Source organism: Bidens hawaiensis, unplaced genomic scaffold (genome assembly GCF_021521415.1).
Source record: "Bidens hawaiensis isolate Kalapana, Puna unplaced genomic scaffold, B.hawaiensis_p1.1 tig00045591_1, whole genome shotgun sequence".
Lineage (NCBI taxonomy): Eukaryota > Viridiplantae > Streptophyta > Magnoliopsida > Asterales > Asteraceae > Bidens > Bidens hawaiensis.
This window is the reverse complement of record NW_027498130.1, coordinates 9,206-32,260: the sequence shown is the minus strand read 5'-3', so window position 1 is coordinate 32,260 and position 23,055 is coordinate 9,206. Positions and strand designations below refer to the sequence as shown.

Below are 23,055 nucleotides of genomic sequence, written 5' to 3'. Positions count from 1 at the left end.
AGCTTGAGACTCAATAAAGCTCATTTATTTAAAGAGTGTGATCTCGAGGTTTAAGATTGTTCGTAAATGATCAAGATAGGTTTAATATGACACTTTCAGCAACAATGCTTAGCTTTATGGTATGTGAGGGGCAGAGGAGCCTAAACAATAAGTTTTATACTCACAAATCAACAGCATATGTTAGAAGCCAAGCTTGATTTTGACTACATAATCCCGGAACTAAAACGCACTCAAGTTAAAAATATTAAATGAGTAGTGCTTGAGTTTGTTAGGCTGAGCCAGTTACGTCTCTAATTGAATCTATTAATGTTATAAAAGATATATGTATACTTCGAATATATGAATTCAAATTCATTGTTACAAGGTCGAATTTTAAAAATTCAAATCTAACTATCTATATAATTGTCTACCATGAAATCCTACGTGTCGCTCTCAGGTTGTATCCCCATTCTCTAGAGCCATTAGATTGCTTGATTTCTAAATTGAGGCTTCTCGTGAATTTGGCCCGAATTCACAAGTATGGGTCTCACCAAACCCGAAGAGTCTTTAAATCGGTTATAACATCTCATTTATTTGTAAAACTCTTTCATAATCAAACAATAATTTTCATGGGTCATGGGTTTTTTACCAAACCCGGATAACCTTTAAATGGGTTATAACATCTCATTAATTTGTGAAATAAATCTTAATCATCAAAGAATTGGTCTTACCAAACCCTAATATCCCTCAAATGGGCTATAACATCTCATTTATTGGTAAACACTTTTATTATTAAACCTAATTTAATTTATCTTCTTTACGTGTTCTCCGTTGCTGGTCTATCATCTCCATCGCCGGTTAACTTCTGATACTATCTATCATCGTCAACTACATCAACCGTCCATTTTCGTTAGACAAATAGTTGTGTTCATGTTTTTTCATTTAATATGCTCGTGCTCGTTTATGTTTGTTCGTTAAAAATCTAAAAAGCCCACACATCTCGATTGAAAAACCCCAAATGCTAAAAAAATATAATGAATGTACCTAATATATATGCATTAAATTAAAACAAAACTACGTTAAAAAATAAAATATATCATCATAAAATACCCAAACAATTTAAAACAAAATTTTAATAAACCCCCATAACACGGGATGATCAAACTAGTTCAAGGTATATGCATACTCCCGAAATTTTCAAAAAACATAAATATATGATTTTTAAAAACAATAATAGAATGCATAAGCTCAAAAAGTTTCTATGCCCATATTTATACATAAAGAACAAATTTTGAGTATTCGTTTGTAGCATTCGAAATATCAAATACAAGTCTGGTTATCATTAAGGCAAAAGTTAGCGCACCTAGAATACGAGTTTGGTTTTCAATAATGCAAAATTTAGTGCACCTAGTGTTACACTGCATCTATCTTTAGCCAAACTTTCATACTTACCTATACAAGTTTATTTCTCACATAAGACATTTATATATAATATTCAATGGTCTCAAGAACACTTTGATTGTTTTAAGAACATATTTACATGAAGAGAAATACTTTGATTGCTTTAAGAACATATTTACATGAAGGGAATATGTTCATTGTTTTAAAGAACACTTAACATTGTTCCTTTTCAAGGTGGTGTATCCAATTAGCCAACTCTTGTTTATACTTAGAAGCGTATGAAAACTAAGGCTCAGATTGATTTAATCCAAAGATATAAATGATATAAATGTTGATCAATTTTTCACGTTGGTAATGAAAAACATGAATATTTTGATAAACATATAACTAAAACATACATGTTAAACAGAGAGAATAATATGACTGATGAGAATGATCCAGACGACATAATAGTCAGCTTTGTTAAACTCCCCTTTAGGATGTATATTAGTTATGAGGATTAGGGTTCTTGAAAAACCGAATAATATATATATATATATATATATATATATATATATATATATATATATATATATATATATATATGTTAGGATCCAAAGAGAATTTTTTTAAATTGAAAACTTTGAGAACCATTTTAAGCCACAAAAAACACCTCTTTAAAAAAATTATTAAGCGAAAAAAAATTAAAATTTTGAAAAAAGGTAAAAAAAATCAAAAATTTTTATTTTTCATCCCGTTTTCATAAAAAAAAACAAAAAAAAAACTAATTATACTCATATGTATATTTGTATTTAATCTAGATTTACATAATATATACATATGTACATTATCATTTACCTTCATTGCACATATATGTATAAAGAATATCATGTTTAAAATTAATAAAATAAGTATGATTCATATGTGTATAATTTTGCTAAACTGATTTTTTTAAAAGAATATTTGTTTATGAAACCGGGATGAAAAATAAAAAATTTTGTTTTTTTTTAATTTTTTTATTTTCGCAATTTTTTTCGTTTTATAATTTTTTTTATTCTTTTAAAATAAAGTTTATTTTGTGGTCTAAAATGATTCTCTAAGTTCTCAATTTTAAAATGGTTCTCACGTGATCCTAATCACACACACACACATATATATATATATATATAGGATTGATTTCTTTTAAGAACCACTTTGAGTTTTAAGAACTCGAAAGAACTCAACGTAACAATTTTTTTTTCGAAATTTTGTTACACGTGTAATACGTAAGTGTAAGTGATGTACAAAAAATTACGGTATTTTTTTACACACCGAATCGACTTTTTACACATGTGTAACTAACGTTTAAACTTGTGTAATTATCAAAAATACTTATTCTCTCTCTTGCTTCATTTTTTAATTCAATTTAATCTCAGCCACATATTTCATATCATTTAATTAAATGTGTGGTTCAAAATTGAGTTTTTAAAATTTTTAAAACTCACCATGGTTCTCAAAATAACCCTCCCATATATATAATATATATATATATATATATATATATATTTATATATATATATATATGGAAATGATCAAGAGAGAACTTCTCTTTAGAGGGAGAACTAGAGAACTAATAATAAAGTATTTTTAATTTAATTAAAAAATATTTTTAATTTTTTTCTTTCATCCTTCTTATATATTGTTATTTTTCACCACAAAAAAATATAAAAAAAAAACTCGTTGTAATGCATATATGCAATACGTCGACTTTTTCTTAATACATATGTGCACTAGTGTGTATTTTTATATGTGCAATAGTGTTGAATAGCATATATACAATTGTTTGTATTGTATATATGCAATAGTGTTATATTATATACAAAAATAAAAAAAAATCGATATAGTGCATATGTGCATTAGTGTTGTATTACATATATGTGATAGTGTGTATTGCATACAATTATTAGTGTTGTATTTGCATATATTCAATAATGTGTATTGTATAATGCAATGATTAATTATATGCAATAAAACACTATTGTATATATGCAATAGGCATTAGTGCACATATGCACTACACCGACAAGTTTTTTTTTTTTTTTTTTGTAGTGTCAATATCATCTTATTAGGATGAGTAAAGGAAAAAAATTACAAAATATCTTTTTAAAAATAGTTAAAAATAATTCTTTACTAGTTGTTTAGTTCTCTCTTTAAGAAGAGTTCTATCTATATCCCACCCATATATATATATATATATGTGTGTGTGTGTGTGTGTGTAAGGCCCCGGGTCCCGGTGCCCTACATTAGCGTTGGATTTACTCATAAAGACAGTTCTAAATATGAGAGTTAATTAAAACTTTCGCGGAATAATAATAATAATAGTCAACCATTCACTAATTTATAACTTGTCTTTTAAATAATAATATAAAACATAGTATCAAAACATCAAGACAAATCTTTAGACGCCAGCCTCTTCATCCTGCCATGTGTCACCCTCAAGCCAACTGTCTCAGTCGATTAACCTGCGTGCATACTAAAAGTCAGCTACGCTGAGTGAGTTCTAGTTAATCAGGCAACATACAATACATTCACATACATACATATCCAAAGATACGTATCTTCACTTTTCCTTACATACTTACATACATACGTACTTTCATTCTTTATTTCGTATTTACATATATACTTTCATTCATACATATACGTTTTAAAGAGCATTCCGCCCTATTCGTGTATGTTCTCTACATTCGCAGATATTATTAGGGTCTGTTCCCTACATTCGCAGATATTATTAAGGTTTGTTCCCTACATTCGCAGATATTATTAGAGTCTGTTCCCTACATTCGTAGATATTATTAGGGTTTGTTCCCTACATTCGCAGATATTATTAGGGTCTGTTCCCTTATTAACCATACATTTCATCTGGTTTATAACCATACATACCTTTCTTTATACAGTCATACTTTCATACATACTCATTTCATTACATACTTTCTTACATGCATATTTCATACTAGGCAATAACCATACATACCTTTCTTTATACAGTCATACTTTCGTACATACTCGTTTCATTACATACATATTTCATACTAGGCATACTACACATTACTTTCCTTATTGATACGCCGTAATATCTGAAGATCGTTCACGCATCGACAAGCATCCATTCATAACATTCATACATACTATCACATCAATCCTTATTGCATACACTTACCATTTGAGGTAAGTGTATTAGTGTTCACATTGATTATGCACACAGCCCCGAAAACATAACAAGGAAGTGGGGCTAGAAACTCACCTGAGTCCTGTTACGTTCACCGTTAATGGTTATTCCTTTATTTAGCTGTGCACGACTAACCGTTTAATAAACACAATATCAAATACTGCTCTAGCCATTCTTAAATGCCTGCTTAATTAGTCTTAAGCGTCTACCCCGGTTTACTTCATTGATCTTTAACTGGTTAGTTAATCGTTATTCATTGACCCCTTTAAGGTATCTTTTATTAATTAAAAAAGTCCAAGGGCTTCTATGTAATTAAACCATTTATTCAAAGTGCATGGACCTTTCTGTCAATTTATCAAACTTCATTCGTCCTTTGACCCTTAACGAATGGGGGCTCATTCGTTGACTAGACTAACGGATGAGCATCTAACGAATTGGCTACTCATTCGTTACTTCATAACGAATAGGTCTTTCATAACGAATGGACTCATTCGTTTGATCTGGCTAATGTATGGACCTTCCAACGAATGGGGGTTCATTCGTTAGTTCTCCAACACGATTGGCATAACGTATGTAGTTCGTTCGTTATTCTTCCTTAATAAATGGGCATAGCGAATGGCTTAACGAGTGTAGTTCGCTCATTATTCTTCTTAACGAATGGGCATAGCTCATTCGCTACACGCGCCTAGGGTTAGGACAGGGAATGTCAGAACATTCCCCTATCGCCGGTGCCAACATCACCGGAATACCGGGATCTCGCCGAAAAAGCAAGATCTCACTTGTTTTTCCACCTTTCTTCACCGTTTTTGTCCTGTTTGATCCGGATCCGAGCTAGGGTCACCCCTAAGCTCGTATTTCCATCTTTATACCCAATTCCATCCGGACTTCGTGACTTTAACGGTTGAGGGTGTCGGTTCATCGTTTCGCGACTAGATCTAGGGGGTTTGGATCCATATAAGATCATACTATCATACCTCGGATCAATGCTTGGTTTTTCCTTCTTGGTTTCAGTTAGAGAAAGAGAGAAAGAGAGAGAGAGAGAGAGAGAGCTTAAGTGTGTGTTTTGGATGGTGTATGGAATGAGTGGAAATGAATGGATTAATGGATAATTATGGTTTATATACTATGGGTTATAGGCTTAAGCCCATTGTCTTTCTTCCTTTCTTATTAATCCAAGTCCATTCTCCACATTTATTTAACCCAACACAAACCCAAATCATAATAACTAATGTTATTATTTTATTAACCAAAACAGGTAACGGGATGTTACAAGTCTTCCTACTTAAAGAGGTTTTGTCCCTGAAACCTAACTTTTACTTAAACAATCCCGGGTAAAACTTGCGCATCTTTTCTTCAACTTCCCAAGTGGCATCTGATCCTTTATGGTGCTTCGGGGACGAAACCACTTCCTCAACTTCACCAAAGAGATAACTTTATGACGAAGCTGCTTTTCCTTGTGGTCAACGATCTCTATAGGCTGTTCGATATAGTTTAACTGTTCGTCAACCTCAATTTCTACTAATGGCACATATGACGTGTTATCAGCTATACATTTTCTCAAGTGAGAAACATGAAAGGTAAAATGAATTCCTTCTAACTCCTCGGGTAATTCTAGCTTGTAAGCCAATTCACCCACGCGATCGATGATCTTAAACGGTTCAATGTACCTTGGGCTTAGCTTTCCCCACTTCCTAAAACGAATCATTCATTTCCAAGGCGAGACCTTGAGCATCACATTGTCACCAACGTTAAACTCGATTGGTCGTCACCGCTTATCAGCATAGGATTTCTGACGGACTTAAGCATATTTCATTTTTGCCTTGATCTGATCGAACATGGATGAATTTTCTTGCACAACTTCTAGGCTTCCAATCTCCTTCTGGCCAATCTCTCCCCAACATATCGGAGTTCTACAACGTCTACCATACAACATCTCAAACGGTGGCATACCGATATTTGAATGGTAACTGTTGTTATAAGAGAACTCTGCCAGATGCAAATGATCATCCCAACTTCCTCCAAAATCTAAAAAGCAAGCACGTAGCATATCCTCAAGGGCTTGGATAGTCCTTTCAGACTGCCCGTCTGTTTGAGGATGATACGCCATACTGATGTTCAGTCTTGTCCCCAGAGCTTCGTGGAACTTCCTCCAGAATCTTGAAGTAAAACGAGTATCTCTATCAGACACGATCGACATCGGTACTCCATGCCTAGCCACAACCTCTTTTATGAACACATTTGCTAACGTTTTTGACGAGATGGCCTCTCGTATAGGCAGAAAGTGAGCACTTTTCGTTAAACGATCCACAATCACCCAAATGGTATCATGATGTTTAGCTGTACGGGGTAGCTTAGTTATGAAATCCATTGTAATGTGTTCTCATTTCCATTCAGGTATCTCTAATGGCTGCATCTTCCTATAAGGTTTCTGGTAGTCAGGTTTGACTTGCAGGCAAGTTAAGCACTTACTGACATAATCTACTACATCATTCTTTATACCCGGCCACCAGTAGTCTCACTTCAGATCCAGATACATCTTGGTGGATCCCGGATGAATCGAGTATCTCGACTTGTGAGCTTTATCTAGGATTCGACCTCTAAAATTTCCATGGCGTGGAATCCACATGTGGTCAAACCTAGTCTTCACCCCATGACTGTTTTCCATCAGCTCGTCTTGTTGTCCGAAGATTCTTTCCTTTTTCACTAGCCCTTCATTTATAAGCACCTCAGACTGCACTTTGATGATTTCTCCAAAGTGATCTGAGTTAATCATCAACTTATATGACTTCACTGTTTCAATGACTTCTTCATTCTTACGGCTTAGCGCGTCAGCAACCACTTTAACTTTACTAGGATAGTATTTGATATCACAGTCGTAGTCCTTTATTAACTCTAACCATCTCCTATGTCTCATGTTCAACTCTTTCTGCTCGAAGAAGTACTTCAAACTCATATAATCGGTGTAAATAGTACACTTAGTACCGTATAGGTAGTGTCTAAATATCTTTAGAGCATGCACTACTGCTGCTAACTCTAAGTCGTGTGTCGGGTAGGTGCTCTCATGAACCTTCAACTGTCTGGACGCATAAGATATCACTTTTCCTCGTTGCATTAACACGCAACCTAACCCACGATATGAGGCATCAGTACAAACAACCAAATCCCCATCACCATCGGGTAGAGCAAGGATTGGAGATTGTGTGAATCTATTCTTCAATTCCTCAAAAGCCTCCTCCTGAAACTTACCCCAATTAAATACTACACACTTCCGGGTCATTCCGGTCAACAGTGCGACTATCTTGGAGAAGCCTTCGATGAATCTCCTATAATAGCCAGCCAACCCTAAGAAGCTGCGTATATCAGTCGGGTTTTGCGGATTCTTCCAATTCTTTAGCGCTTTAATCTTAGCCGGGTCCACGGTAATCCCTTCAGGATTGATTATGTGACCTAGAAACTGTACCTTATCCAACCAGAATGCGCACTTCGAGAACTTAGCATACAGTTTCCATTCTTTCAACTTTTCTAATACTTATCATAGATGCTCAACGTGATCAAATTCGCTCTTAGAATAAATCAATATATCGTCAATGAAAACGATGACTGACTTATCTAACATCGGCCGACACACCCTATTCATCGTATCCATAAATGCTGTAGGGGCATTTGTTAGACCAAACGACATCACGAGAAACTCGTAGTGTCCATACCATATCCTAAACGTTGTCTTAGTGATGTCTGCCTCGTTCACCTTCAACTGATGATAGCCTGATCTAAGGTCTATTCATGAGAACCAACTCGAACCTTGTAGTTGAATAAACAGATCATCAATCCGTTGAAACGGATATCTCTTCATCACCGTAAGCTTATTCAACTCACAATAGTCTATACACATTCTCATACTTCCATCCTTCTTCTTAACAAACAATACTGGTGCGTCCTACGGGGAAACACTCGATCTTATTAAATCTTATCGAGGAGTTCTTGCAGTTGGGACACCAATTCTTTCATCTCAGATGTCGCTAGGCGGTATGGCGCTTTCGCGATGGGCTGCGCTCCTGGTATTAAGTCTATCTGGAATTCTATCTCACGCTCCAGTGGTAACCCCGGAAGGTCTTCTGGGAACACTTCTGGGTAGTCGCGCACAACAGGAACATCTTTCACTTCCTTCGTCTCGGCCATAGCTTTGACAACATACGTCAGGTAGGAACCGCACCCTCGCCTTAACAAACTTTCGGCTTTTATCATCGAAATGACATTAAGCCCTGAACTTTCTTTATCAACATAAACCGTCACTGTACCACCATCCGATAACTATAACCTTATCAACCTACTCTAATACACTATCTGAGCCTCAAACTCAGATAGCCAATCTATTCCCAAAACTACATCGAATCCTACTAAGGTCATAACGTACAGGGTAACAGGGAACTCACGTCCCTCTAACTCTATCTTACAATCCTTAACCATTTTCGTTATCCTAACCCAGGTCTCACTCGCAGTTTCTACTATAAAGGTTTCAGGAACACGACAACATTTCATTTTTGCTAACTTACTAAATTTCGTAGCTACAAAACTTCTATTCACACCCGAATCAAACAGTACCGAAGCAGAACTACCGTTTACTAGAAACGTACATGTCACAACATCTGGAATCTGCTTGGCTTGCTCGTGAGTCAGCATGTAGGCCCTAGTCCTTGGCCTCACTTGTTCAACATCTTTCTTCTCACTTCCTCCAGCTTCACTACCTGTGCAAGCCCTTGCTAGGTAGCCGGTTTGACCGCACCTATAACATGCAGGCTTTGCATGACAATCGTGAGCAAAATGCCCCATCTTTCCACATTTGTAACAGGAATTTGACCCTAACTTGCATTCTCCATCATGGAACTTTCCACACTTGTGACACATGTCAGAAACAGTGCCCCACTTTCACTCATCCGCGTGCATCTTCCCGCAAGTCTTACACGACTTCTTCTCCAACACCTTCTGTCTCTTATCTCTGGGGTTCCATTATTGGGTACCGAGTCGCTTAGCAGGAACAACCCATTTCTTTTCTCCACCACCACCTCGTCCATAGCCAAATCATCGTAAACCATCTCTGTGAGTTCAACCGCAGAGTCAAAAGTAGCAGGTTTACTAGTCTTGACGAAAGTGCGGACATTTTATGGCAGTCCTCTTATGCAGCACTTGATCCTTCTGGCTTCAGTATTCACCATGTCAGGCACCAACCTAGACATGCGATTGAATTCAGTGGTTTACTCGCGGTGTGTCATCTTACCCGCCTTTAAGTTTAGAAACTTCATCTCAGCCCTCTCGACCTCAGGATCAACACAGAACCTCCTCATCACTAACTCCTTTAGGTCATCCCATCTCATGGACTTAATTTCTTCTCGAGTCTTTCTCTGCTCCACCAACTCCCACTAGTACATAGCTTCGTCTCCGAACGACTGGGCAGCATACCCCACCGCTTGGTCCAGACGACACTTGCTAATTCGGATAACCTTATCCATTGCGGTTATCCATTGCAGAGTAGCGATTGCATCTCCTAGACAAGTCAACTTTGGCGGGTCGCAACCTTTGAATGACTTATAGTTATACCCATACTTTCCTCTTGTCCTTGCATCAACATTCACAGTTCGAACTTTGCTCGAGTCGCCTTCTGATATAATGCTAAATGTTTATGTTTCTCGTGTATATTTTATTTAATATTTTAATTGTTTTTCTTCGTTTTTAGTCAAGATTTGTATACTACTAATGTTTTTGTGTGTCGTAGGTTCCGGGAGTTGATCGTGCTTAAAAAGGGCAAAAAACGAGCTAAAAAGAGCCAAAATGGAAATCCGGAACGCGTCAGGAAGGTGCCAGAACAGAGAATCGGTCAGACGGGGCCGGTCTGACCGGCTCCCTTAATGGAGCACGCCGCGCCGCACGACCGAGGAGGCCAAATCCCGTCACGCGGCGTCTAGTCAAAGCTGATGGATTTTTAAATTCGTTTTTTGTTATATTTTGGGCCTTGTTTTAGGTATTTAAACATGTTTAACTTAAACCTAAACATAACCTGAAGCCCCTAGCCGAATTGGAGAGTTCTTGGAGTATATTTTCGAGCTTTGTGGTGATTTTGAAGGCAAGAGGACAGCCGGTGAAGACTTATACGTTCACGTTTGGAGATTACCGGGTTTTATCGCCTTTAATCTTTCGTTTATTTGATTTTCACCATGTTTTCAGTATTACTTGTTTTGTTTGATTTAGACTTTATGATGCTAGGCTAAATTCCATAAACTACCTAGGTCATGATGAACCTTAGTTCGGCTTGATTTTGTTTGGATTTCGTTTTGTTATGGATTTTATGTTCTAAGTAAATTGTTGAGTTTGATTTAATTAATGCGTATGATTGCTTGGTTTTGTTTATTTGAATTTATTGTTTCACATTGCCCTTGTTGATTGTTTCATAGGATAGGGTTTTTTTAGGTCATTTACTGTGTGTTCTTAACTGGTTTGTGATTAATATTGATTAAAATCATAGAAACAATCAAATCAATTAAACAGATAAAAGTGAGCTGCTAGTCTAAAAAGCTGTAAGGTGATAGGCTATTGATAGATCTTTGCTAGTCGGGATTTCTACATTTAGTTCTTCGTAAGGAGTCCGCCTAGGTTTGATTGTCAGCTTTGTCTATTAAGTTATTTGAGTCTGCTTTGCTATCTTTGAATTTCGCGTTGTAAGGTAGGTTTTCGTCATAAATGATACTTAGGCATAAGCTATTAAATAACGTAAGGAAATTTAATCCATAAAATTGGTGAGTCTTAAAACTTGTTAGAAATCCATATCCGTCTTCTTGAAGTTCAAGGGTCATGTTCGGGTTTTCGGTCAAGGGTCTATTTTATGATCGCAGTTCCATAGCATGAGTTTTCCATTTAATTAATAACCGTAACTTTGGGGATTCTGGCCTGGGTAGTTATCTCCATCATCTGAGTTAATCTAAGTGTTTAATTGTTTAATAGTTTAAAGTAATTAGGTTAAGTTTATTATTAATTAATTAATTAGTTTTAAGGTTATGATTATGTTTTATGATTATATTAATTAGGGTTATGTTTTAATTAGTTTATTATTAGTTTTATAGTTAAGTAATCATTAGTTAATTATTAGTATGTTAATAATCATTAGTTAATTATTATTTAGAGTTTTAATTATTAGTATTAAAATCCCCCTCAAATATTATTAATAAATAGTCATGTCTTGTAGTTGAGTCTTGTTTGCTAATTTCGTAATTTAAAGAGTCTCGTGGGTTCGATATCCGGACTTACTTAGCTGTACTAGAGTCGATCGGTTCACTTGCTGGTTAGTAGTTTAAGTTAAGTTTAAGGGTCTAGAGTATTACTTAGTGTCTAGATTAGTATAATTTTAGTTAATAATTATTTGACTACTTTTAGCACATAAAGTTTTTGGCGACGTTGCCGGAGACTCTTAGCAATTGCGTTATTAGCTTTAACTGGACTTATTTTCTATATACGTGCTATTGTGTTTTTGATTTTGAGTTTTTAGGGTTTTAGTTAATTAAATTTTTACGTGTTTATTTTTGCTTTTAGTCGTAAGTGTCTAATTGTCCGTAACTTTTGCTTCTTTAGAGTCTCGTAATTATGTGTGAAATTGTAATGGACCTCATTTTACCATTAAATGTCCATACTATAGTAACCTTAATTGTGATACGTGTTGTGATCCTCATTTACCCTATGATTGTCCATGCAAGGGGTCTAGATTTATTTGTTATAGATGCGGTGGTTGTCATATGACTCCTGCATGTCCGTATAATCGTACTAACCCCTATGTGCAGTAACAGTCTTATCTTTCACAGGGGTCCGCGCCATTTTTATAACTAACCAGATCGGGGATATCAATACAAACAAGGGCAAGATTATGGTCAACATTCCGAGAGCAACCCCAACAGGGGTGTTGAGGCGTATTTGAATAAGATCGAGGAATTGTTGACCCAACCATTAGAGAAAGATGCCCAATACCAACAAAAATTAGCTGAATATGATGCTATACTAAGAAATCAACTATCTGTTTTTGCACGTCTCCAGGATGCAGTTAAAGAAATCTTCGAAATACTAACAAAGGTGGAAGAACGGTTAAAGCATGTCCCCCAATGCGTGTACGAGTCTGATAGCGAATTTATTAGAGAAACCGAATAGGAGAGCATGCAAATAGAGCAGCAACCGGCACCTGGTTATAAGTATGATGCGGAAGGAAACTATTTGGGATACATGAATCGGTTGGGCGAGTTGTTCCCGATGTTTCCAGAAGAAGGGAAAGAGCCAATCATGGAGTATATAGATGATTCAGAGGAGAAATTTTCAGATACGGAGACACGAGTGGCTGATAAAGTCCCACCTCATGCCACACAGGTTTGCGTTGTAGATTTTGCAGGTTGTTACAGTGACTCTGATGATGAAATAAATGAAGAGTGGGCTGCTTATCAGTGGTCGTTAGTGAAGAAAGAAGAGATAGAGGATGACGTGGATTTGGGGGATTCACTTGAGTTGATGTTTGGTGTTGAGGAAAAGGTTGTGAATGAATTGAGTGAGGAAGATGAATTCCTTGATCTGGAGTTGGATGGATTGTCAGAGTTTGACGAGGGGTACATTGGATATTGATGGAGATATTGCGTTTTTCGAGGCCCTACTTGTAGAGGACAGTGTAGATGATGATGTGGTGTTAGAGGAAGAACACCATTGCCGGCCTGTAGACTGTGTTTTGAACGCTAATCAAGAATCAAAACCACAGGATAAGGCCGAGGATGATAAGTTACCTGAAAACCGAAGTTGCGTATACTTTAGAAGATGGTCTACGGAAGTCAAAAATGTTTTGCATGTCAAACATGACCAGTCTTCTCGATACTTACAACAATTCGGCTCTTTCCAGGTAAGTTTAAATATAGGTGGTCTGACCCGTTACTGATTTTTAATTCTAATTTAATATTTTTCGGTTCCATCATTGATATATTAATATTTGATAAATTCCGGGTGTGAGAGAAAGAGTTACCGTTTGCTGAGCACGTTCTTAGTTGGAGGGCATTCATGGAAGAAGACTTTGGCATCATGTTTCATGCCCAAATTACCAGCTAAGTCTTTTCCATTATCTAGCTTGTTAACTTTTTATTTTGCTTTTATTTTTAGGTTTTTTTTGTAGTCTGACTTTATTTTTATTTTATTTTTATTTTATGTCGTCCTTATCCTTGCATTGAGGACAATGCAAAATTTAAGTGTAGAGATAGGATATTTGAGTCATAGTTTAATTCTAACTATTTAAATAAAAAATAAAATAAAAAATAAAAAATAAAAAAATATATAAAAAATTGAAAAAATGTCCCTTAAGTCTAGTTTTTGTTGCGTGAAAGTGCGAGATGATTATATTTGTCGGAAATTGGTTTTTAAAACTACTAATAATATGAGATTATTAAAAGAAAACGCACTTAACTTGGGATGTGTCAGTAGGCTCAGCCTTGAGAATGAAAGGTCAATTTGATAAAATGGTTAAAACGGAAATCTTTTGTGGGTAAAGCGTTTTGTCTGTGGAAGATAAGTAATGAAAGGTCGGGCCATACTCAAGCCTCAAATTTTTGGTATGAAAAGTGGAAATATTATGAAAATATAAAAAAATTTGAATACGTTATCATATGATGCTTGGGTAGGTTTAACGTTAGAGTATGCCGTGTAGCCTGTGATATAAATTTTAAACTGCTAGTTTTAGTGTTTTACACATCATTGGCGTATGGTTTTATATCCTTAAATCTTGTATTGATGGGATGCCCCGGGTCCGGAGACCATGGGTCTGTATGCAGTCTATTCATCTGGGTATTCACAATTCCAAATGGGGTTGTGAATATTTAAAATAAAGCTAAAAAAAGAGCAAACCCCCAGTTTTCTGCCACATAAGTCTTTAAACATGATCACAAAAGTACAAATACACTACAGACTTGATCATCCACACTGTTAGCCATGTGGGGTCCCCTTGCTCGCGTCTCATTACCAATAAGAAACGGACCACAAGGGACACACCGCATGTAAGCCCTACAGATGAAATTTTGCATACTCACCTATGGTAATGGTTCGGTGTATTACTTGATAACGGGGGTATGTCATGTTGTGGGGAACACTTGCTATTAATTAAATGTACCTTAATCATATCTAATGGCTGCTTGATAGACTTTGATGCTTAAACTTAGGTGGATAAACAATACCCTTGATCGTCTTAACTATTCATGAAAAAATAGAGCAACAAAAGTTTTAACTCTACTAATTTTGAGGTTTAAGTCAAGTTGGGGTGGTCTGGTCCGTTAAAAGCTATTAAACTGTAAGGTAGGTTTTCATCATAAAAGATACTTAGGCATAAGCTATTAAATAACCGTAAGGAAGTTTAATCCATAAAACTGGCGAGTCTTAACACTTGTTAGAAATCCGTAGGCGTCTTCTTGAAGCTCAAGGGTATCGTTCGGGTTTTCGGTCAAGGGTCTATTTTATGAACCCAGTTCCATAACGTGAGTTTTCCATTTAATTAATAACAGTAACTTTGGGGATTCTGGCCAGGGTAATTATCTCCATCATCTGAGTTAATCTAAGTGTTTAATTGTTTAATAGTTTAAAGTAATTAGGTTAAGTTTATTATTAATTAATTAACTAGTTTTAAGGTTATGATTATGTTTTATTATTATTATATTATTTAGGGTTAGGTTTTAATTAGTTTATTATTATTAGTTTAATAGGGTTAGGTTTTAATTAGTTAATTATTAGTATGTTAATAATCATTAGTTAATTATTATTTAGAGTCTTTTTTTAAACGGCCAACGAAAAGCATTTTATTAAAAAACAAATAACACAACCAAAACAACCAAATAAAGTCTAGTAAGAAACTAGACTACAAACACTAAAATAGCAAAACAAGACTCCAAAAAAACATCCAAACAGTCCTCAGTTTACAATAAATCTAACCCAATCCTCCTACACTAAACATAAGCCACTCGACCTATTTTTAACCCAAAGAAAACTTAGAGCTTTAACCTCATCCACCACACTTCTAGCCGAAATCTTCAAACCACCAAACACCATGTCATTCCTTACCTTCCATAAACACCATAAGGTAACCATACATACCGCGTGAAACGCCTTTGCCTTTCTCTTCGGAAACTTAGTAAATTTATATAATTCAAGGAGATCACGGACACTAGATGCAAACTCTTGAGGTACATTACACCAAATGGAAATAGCTTGCCATACTAACTGTGCCAATCCACATGAGACGAAAATATGTTCAGTCGTTTCTACCAATTCTCCACAAGCCGGACAATCCAACGATCCCACCCCAACATTCCGTCTAGCTAATAAAGTTAACACCGGGAGCCTATCCAACTCCGCTCTCCATGCAAGCAAACTCACCTTACCAGGAACCCAATTATTCCACCTCATCTTATAAACAGGGGAACTAATTCTTGCCATTTCTATCTTCTCTTTTAAGCTCGCGACTGAAAAATCGCTAGAAACAACCGACACCGACCTGACCGAGTTGTCACCATCAACTAAAACCACATCCTTACATAACTGTAGCAACCCTCTAAGCTCTTCAACCTCCCTAACTGATCTAGGATTTCTAACCCAACTCCATGTGCTACATATGACATCATCCATCATCACTAACCTTTTTGCCACTATACACCCTTTATACCTTTCCAAAGCAAAGAGTAATGGGAACTTTTTACATAAAAGGTCCTCACCAATCCAGTAGTCTAGCTAAAATAGGTCTTTGTTACCACTTTTAACTACATGCCTCAGCAACAACTCCAAACTAATACCCATCAAGTTCATATCCGATGTGTTACGCCAAACCTGTTTCCATGGACCTGGAACCGACACCTTAGTCAGAATGCTTTGCCAATCTCTTGACGTGTGATGTATTGCCCATATTACCCTTCCCATAGTCTATCCATTTCCCCTTTAAATCGCCACCACCATTTTGCTAAAAACGCACAATTTGTATCCCGCAACGAGCCCAAACCAAGTCCACCATACTCCTTGGGGACAATCACACGTTGCCAAGCCACCCTATTAATTTTCGCCTTCTCGTCCGAACCTCCCCAAAAAAACGTTCTCCTTAGTCGATCCAACTTCTCTATCACCCCGCCGGGTGCCCGAAAAAGTGAAAAATAATGTAACATCCTACTTTCGGTTATAATAATAAAGTAAAATTCATATATTTTGTAGCGGGTCGTTATCGGTTTAGATAAATAGAATGTGAGTTGGGCTAGTGTTGGGTTAATGAGTATGGGTTATGGACTTGGGTTATGAAAGAAAGAAGAAGAGTCCATGGGCTTGAGCCCATGATCCATAAATATATAAACCATAAACACCACTTAATTCCTCATTTACACATATTCCATACACTATTCAAAACACACACTTAAGATCTCTCTCTAGTTTCTCTTCTTCTCTCAAGCCGAAATGTAAGGCCCCGTTACCGGTAGCCCTACTTTAACGTTGGATTTAATCATAAACGCAGTTCTAAATATCAGAGTTAACAAAAACTTTCGCTGAACAATAAAACTTCAACCATAATATTTTACATAACCATCAAATCATGTCTTATAAAACATTCGTAGTCAATTAAAACAAAACATAGTCTTTAAAACATCACAACATTTCTTCGAGATGCCAGTATCTTCGATTTCCATGCCATGTGTCTTCAATCACGCGAGCTGCCTCAACCTATTTGCCTGCGTGCATACTAAAAGTCAGCTATGCTGAGTGAGTTCTAGATAATCACATAACTTACTTTTCATACACATATACGTGCCCGAAGGTACGCATTACATCATATCAAGATTAGCATTCGTCCATACACATTCATATCTAACCATACATTATAAAGGGCGTTTCACCCTACATACCTCGGATATTTTTAGGGTCCGGTACCCTCCATCCTCGGATATTATTAGGGTCCGGTCACCCTTCATCCTCGGATATTATTAGGGTCCGGTACCCTTCATCCTCGGATATTATTAGGGTCCGGTACCCTTTCTTCCATAGCTTCACACTATACCTGTCCTTAAATATTTTTCCTGACAATACGTGCAATCCCCGAAGAGCGTTCACGTACCATTAACTTATCATACATACATTATGCATACATCATAAATATTCATACATGCATCTTATCTTACATCATACATAGCAATCACGTCTTTAGCTACCACCTGACGGTACATGCAATATCCGAAGATCGTTCACGCACCGTCAAGCAATCATCATACATACATCATACAAGGCATACACTTACCACTTAAGGTAAGTGTATTAACTATCACATCGAGTATGCACACAGCCCCGAAAACATAACAAGGAAGTGGGGCTAGAAACTCACCTCAATGCGGTTGCGTTCACCGTTTACGGTTATTCCCTTCTTGAGCTGTGCACGACTAACTGTATAATAATTATAAGTTTCAGTAAACTATCGCTACACATATCGCCTTTCTAGTTTAATTATTACCCTCAACGAACGGGGGTCCGGGGGCAGCGCCCCTAGCAGCGGGGTTCTAGGGGAGGCAGCCCCTAGCGGGGTCCAAGGGGCAGAGCCCCTGGCTGGGGTTAAGCTGTCTTAACACATTTTCCATTAGCATTTTGAATCATTGAATAATATGCTACTTAAAAGTTCAAGGGCTTATTTGTAATTAAATCATTCTTTTCTAAGTCCAGGGACCATTCTGTCATTCTGTTAAACTTCTAATTCGTTACTTATCCTAAACGAACTGACTTGCCATGACGAACTGGTTCTTGTAACGAATTGGAACTTTTAAAGAACTGGTTACTTACACAAATTGGACTTTTAACGAATCAGTCCATGTAGCGAACCAGTCCAAGTAGCGAATTGGACCTTCTAATTCGTTATCTCCTTTAACGAACTGGTCATAACGAATCAATGGTAATTCGTTACCCTTTTCCCTTAACGAATTGGATACGAACTACAGCTAGTTCGTTAATCTTTCCTTAGCGAATCAGCTGGCGAATTACCTCTAATTCGCTAGTTATTCCTTAGCGAACTAGGGTTAGGTCAGATTTGTCAGAATATTCCCTGACAACCTCGTACACGTTTTTCCGGCGGTGCCGGAGGAAAACTCACCGGAAAAACGTATCTTCACCGTTTTACACCGTTTTTCATCGTTTTTCGTCCCGTTCGATCCAGATCTGAGCTAGGGTGACCCCTAAGCTCATATTAGGTTCGGTTTATACCCGATTCCACCCAGATCTCATGACTTAAATGGTTTAACGGTGTCGGCTCGTCATTTCATGATTATATCTAACGGATTTAAGTTCAAACAATAAAATACTATCATTACCCTGGGTCGGTTCTCGGTTTCCTTCTTGATATCGGTTTAGAGAGAGAGAGAGAACTAGAGAGAGAATCTTAAGAGTGTGTTTTGGATGGTGTAAGGGATATGTGTAAATGAATTAAATGGAGGATTAAGGGTATAAATATTTTTGATTATGGGCTTAAGCCCATGGTCTTTCCTTCATTCCTCCATAACCCAAGTCCATAACCCTTATCCATTTACCCGACACAAGTCCATCTCGTATTCTATTCAACTAAAGCGATAACGACCCGCTATAAAATAAACGAACTTTATTTTATTAATATAACCGAAAGTAGGATGTTACACGAAATCACCAAGAAACGAGCACCGACCCGAGGTAAAAATAGTATGATGTTGTATGAGCTTAAACCCGTTAGATCTAGTCGCGAAACGATGAGCCAAAACCGATAAACCGTTCAAGTCACGAGATCCGGGTGGAATCGGGTATAAACCGAACCTAAGATGAGCTTAGGGATCACCCTAGCTCAGATCTGGATCGAACGGGACGAAAAACGGTGAAAATGGTGTAAAATGGGGTAAACAGCGTTTTTCCGACCACCGCCCGATTTCTGGCACGGCGGCGCCGGAAAGGCGGCTGGGGTATTTAAGGATGTCAGGGAATGTTTCTGACATTCTCTGACAAAACCTAACCCTAATTCGCTAATGGGAATTAGCGAATTAAAGGTGATTCGTTAAGGGTGATTCGTTAACTGATTCACCTAAGGAAGCATAACGAACTAGCTCTAGTTCGTATCCGATTCGTTAAGGGAAAAGGGTAACGAATTACCCTTGATTCATATAGCCAGTTCGTTAGAAGAAGATAACGAATTAGAAGGTCCAATTCGTTACATGAACTGATTCGTTATAAGGTCCAGTTCGTTTAATAACCAGTTCGTTAAAGGGTTCAATTCATAACAAGAACTAATTCGCTATGATATCCGATTCGTCAGGAAATAAGTAATGAAATAGAAGTCTGATAAATGACAGAATGGTCCCTGGACTTAGAAAAGAATGATTTAATTACAAAGAAGCCCTTGAACTTTTTAAATTAGCAAACAAATTAATAATTCAAAATCGTAATGGAAAATGTGTTAAGACGGTTAATGGAAAGACAAATTATGGATGTTTGTAACGAATGGTTGATGTTTTATATTATTCCGCGAACGTTTTAATTAACTCTGATATTTAGAACTGTGTTTATGAGTAAATCCAACACCAAATGTAGGGCACCGGTAACGGGGCCTTACAAATAATATGTCGGGAGAGCATTCAACACCGACCTAGTAGCAATGAGTCGGTCTCCAAATGATAAATTTTTTGCTTTACAAATCGACAACCGATTTTTAAACATATCGACCACCAGATCCCACGACTTAATAAGATTCATCTTTCCGCCTATTTGTAGGACCAAGTGTTTAAAAGGAAAATTACCGGCCCGAAATCGTAATATGTTCGCCATTTCCTGTTTTTCCCTCAGAGTCACACACACACCAAATAGCACACACACACCAAATAGCCTGCACTTAGCCAGATTTACTCTTAGACTCGACACCATATAAAAGCACCTTAATACTCTATTAAGATTCAGTGCATTTTCTTTCTCCCACTCCCCTATAAAGATTACATCATCAGCATAACTGAGATGCGATAAAAGTAGACCATTTTGCCCACAGTTCAGCCCTCGAAACAGACCCACCTCTATTGCTCGTTTCATCATACCCGTCAACACTTCCATAGCAATAATGAAAAGAATGGGAGATAGCGGGTCACCTTGGCGTAGGCCCCGAAAACATTTGAACTCGCGGGTAGGTGATCCGTTCACAAATACAAACGCCCGACCCGCGTTTAGTATTGTCGAGACCCAAATCCTCCATCGAGACGGGAAATTCATTTGACAAAGAATGGAGTCGAGAAAGCCCCAATTTAACGAGTCGTATGCCTTTTCTATGTCCACCTTAAAAATCATACCGCTCTTATTCGACTTTCGTAACCATGCCACCAATTCGTTTAATATTAATGGCCCGTCTAAAATACTCCTTTTCGCCAAAAACGCTGATTGTTGTTCCGATATCAACTTCCCGATTACTCTTTTCAGTCTATCAACCAACACCTTAGATATGATTTTGTTGATACAGCCAATAAGGCTAATCGGGCGAAAATCACCAAGGCTAGACGGGTCCTTCACCTTCAGGATCAAGGGGATAAATGAAGACAAACATCCATTACTGAACGAACCCGAGCAATAGAACTCATTAAAAACGTTTTCAATATCACCAACCAAGCAATCCCAAAACCGTCTTAAGAACTTAAAATTATACCCATCAGGGCATGGCAACCTGTCACCATCACATTCCCATATTATTTAGAGTTTTAATTATTAGTATTAAAATCCCCCTCAAATATTATTAATAAATAGTCATGTCTTTTAGTTGAGTCTTGTTTGCTAATTTCGTAATTTAAAGAGTCTAGTGGGTTCGATATTCGGACTTACTTAGTTGTACTAGAGTCGATCGCTTCACTTGCCGGTTAGTAGTTTAAGTTAAGTTTAAGGGTCTAGAGTATTACTTAGTGTCTAGATTAGTATAATTTTAGTTAATAATTATTTGACTACTTTTAGCACATAACCTTCCTCATCATCAACCTTCTTACCATCATTCCCTGCCCTTTCAGCAATCCTTGCGTCTTTCAGCAGACTTTTCAGGACGTAATTCCTTCACTACAGCAGCTACAACTTGAGCAATGGCGGTTTGAACAGCAAGATTCAGTTGATACCCTTCATTGTTGCTTGGATTCTGTCCAGCTGCACTTCATTCCTCTCTGGTGTTAGTAACTGGTTCTACAGAAGGTCCTCAGACAGCACGTGGCCTACCATGACGTCCGGTACGACCTCCTTGACCAACGATCTTTCTTGCTCCAGCCATTCGTATTCTATAAGGAAACACAAACGACATCAATTAAGGAACTGTTTAGTACAAGGATAGTAAGGCTAACAGGTTATAGCAGTGGCCAGATGTGATTATCTGATCACATTACTCTCTGTGTTCTATACACTTCCCTTTGTGAGTCCACTTGTGCTAGTTCTACTTCTAACAGTTAAACAATCAAACAATTCATATAATTATACACTCCTATCTCTAGCAATTAAGTTAACTTCCTTACACATTCTTACATTACACGTGAAATTAATCGCATACTTCACCTTTACTCAGCTTGCTTGAGCAACAAATGGCTTTCTTGAACTGGCATCTTCTTTCTTTTCTTACTTATGTCCCATTCTCTATTCGAGTCTAAGCATGTAGGATGCTTAATTCTATCGAACTTATGCTCTTATACCAACTTGTAAGGCCCCGGGTCCCGGTGCCCTACATTAGCGTTGGATTTACTCATAAACACAGTTCTAAATATCATTGTTAAATAAAACTTTCCCGGAATAATAATAATAATAATAATAATAATAATAGTAATAGTCAACCATTCACTACAAACATTTATAACTTGTCTTTTAAAACATAATATAAAACATAGTATCAAAACATCAAGACAAATCTTCAGATGCCAGCCTCTTCAATCCTGCTATGTGTCTCCCTCAAGCCAGCTGTCTCAGTCGATTAACATGCGTGCATACTAAAAGTCAGCTACGCTGAGTGAGTTCTAGTTAATCAGGCAACATACAATACATTAACATATTTACATACATACATATCCGAAGATACGTATCTTCACCTTTCCTTACATACTTACATACATACGTACTTTCATTCTTTCTTTCGTACTTACATATATACATTCATTCATACATATACGTTTTAAAGAGCATTCCGCCCTATAACCTTCCTAGATATTATTAGGGTCTATTCCCTACATTCGCAGATATTATTAGGGTATGTACCCTACATTCGCAGATATTATTAGGGTTAGGTCCGAGAATGTCAGAACATTCCCTGGCATTCCCCTATCGCCGGCGCCGCCTTTCCAGCGCCGTCAACACCGAAAAACCAGAATCTCTCCGGAAAAGCGAGATCTCACTTTTTTTTCCACCTTTCTTCACCGTTTTCATCCAGTTTGATCCGGATCCAAGCTAGGGTGACCCCTAAGCTC

The 23,055-nt window shown here is 37.1% G+C and overlaps 1 protein-coding gene across 1 annotated transcript; it reads right to left on the bottom strand.

Annotated features, from left to right (window-relative positions):
* Positions 1-15,556: 15,556 nt before the first annotated feature.
* Positions 15,557-16,528, bottom strand: LOC143595865 (uncharacterized). Its single transcript, XM_077074783.1, has 2 exons — positions 16,380-16,528; positions 15,557-16,277 (listed from the first exon to the last, which is right to left on the bottom strand). Exons 1-2 carry the CDS (start codon positions 16,526-16,528, stop codon positions 15,557-15,559), a joined length of 870 nt encoding a protein of 289 aa, XP_076930898.1.
* Between the last annotated feature and the right edge of the window lie 6,527 nt (positions 16,529-23,055).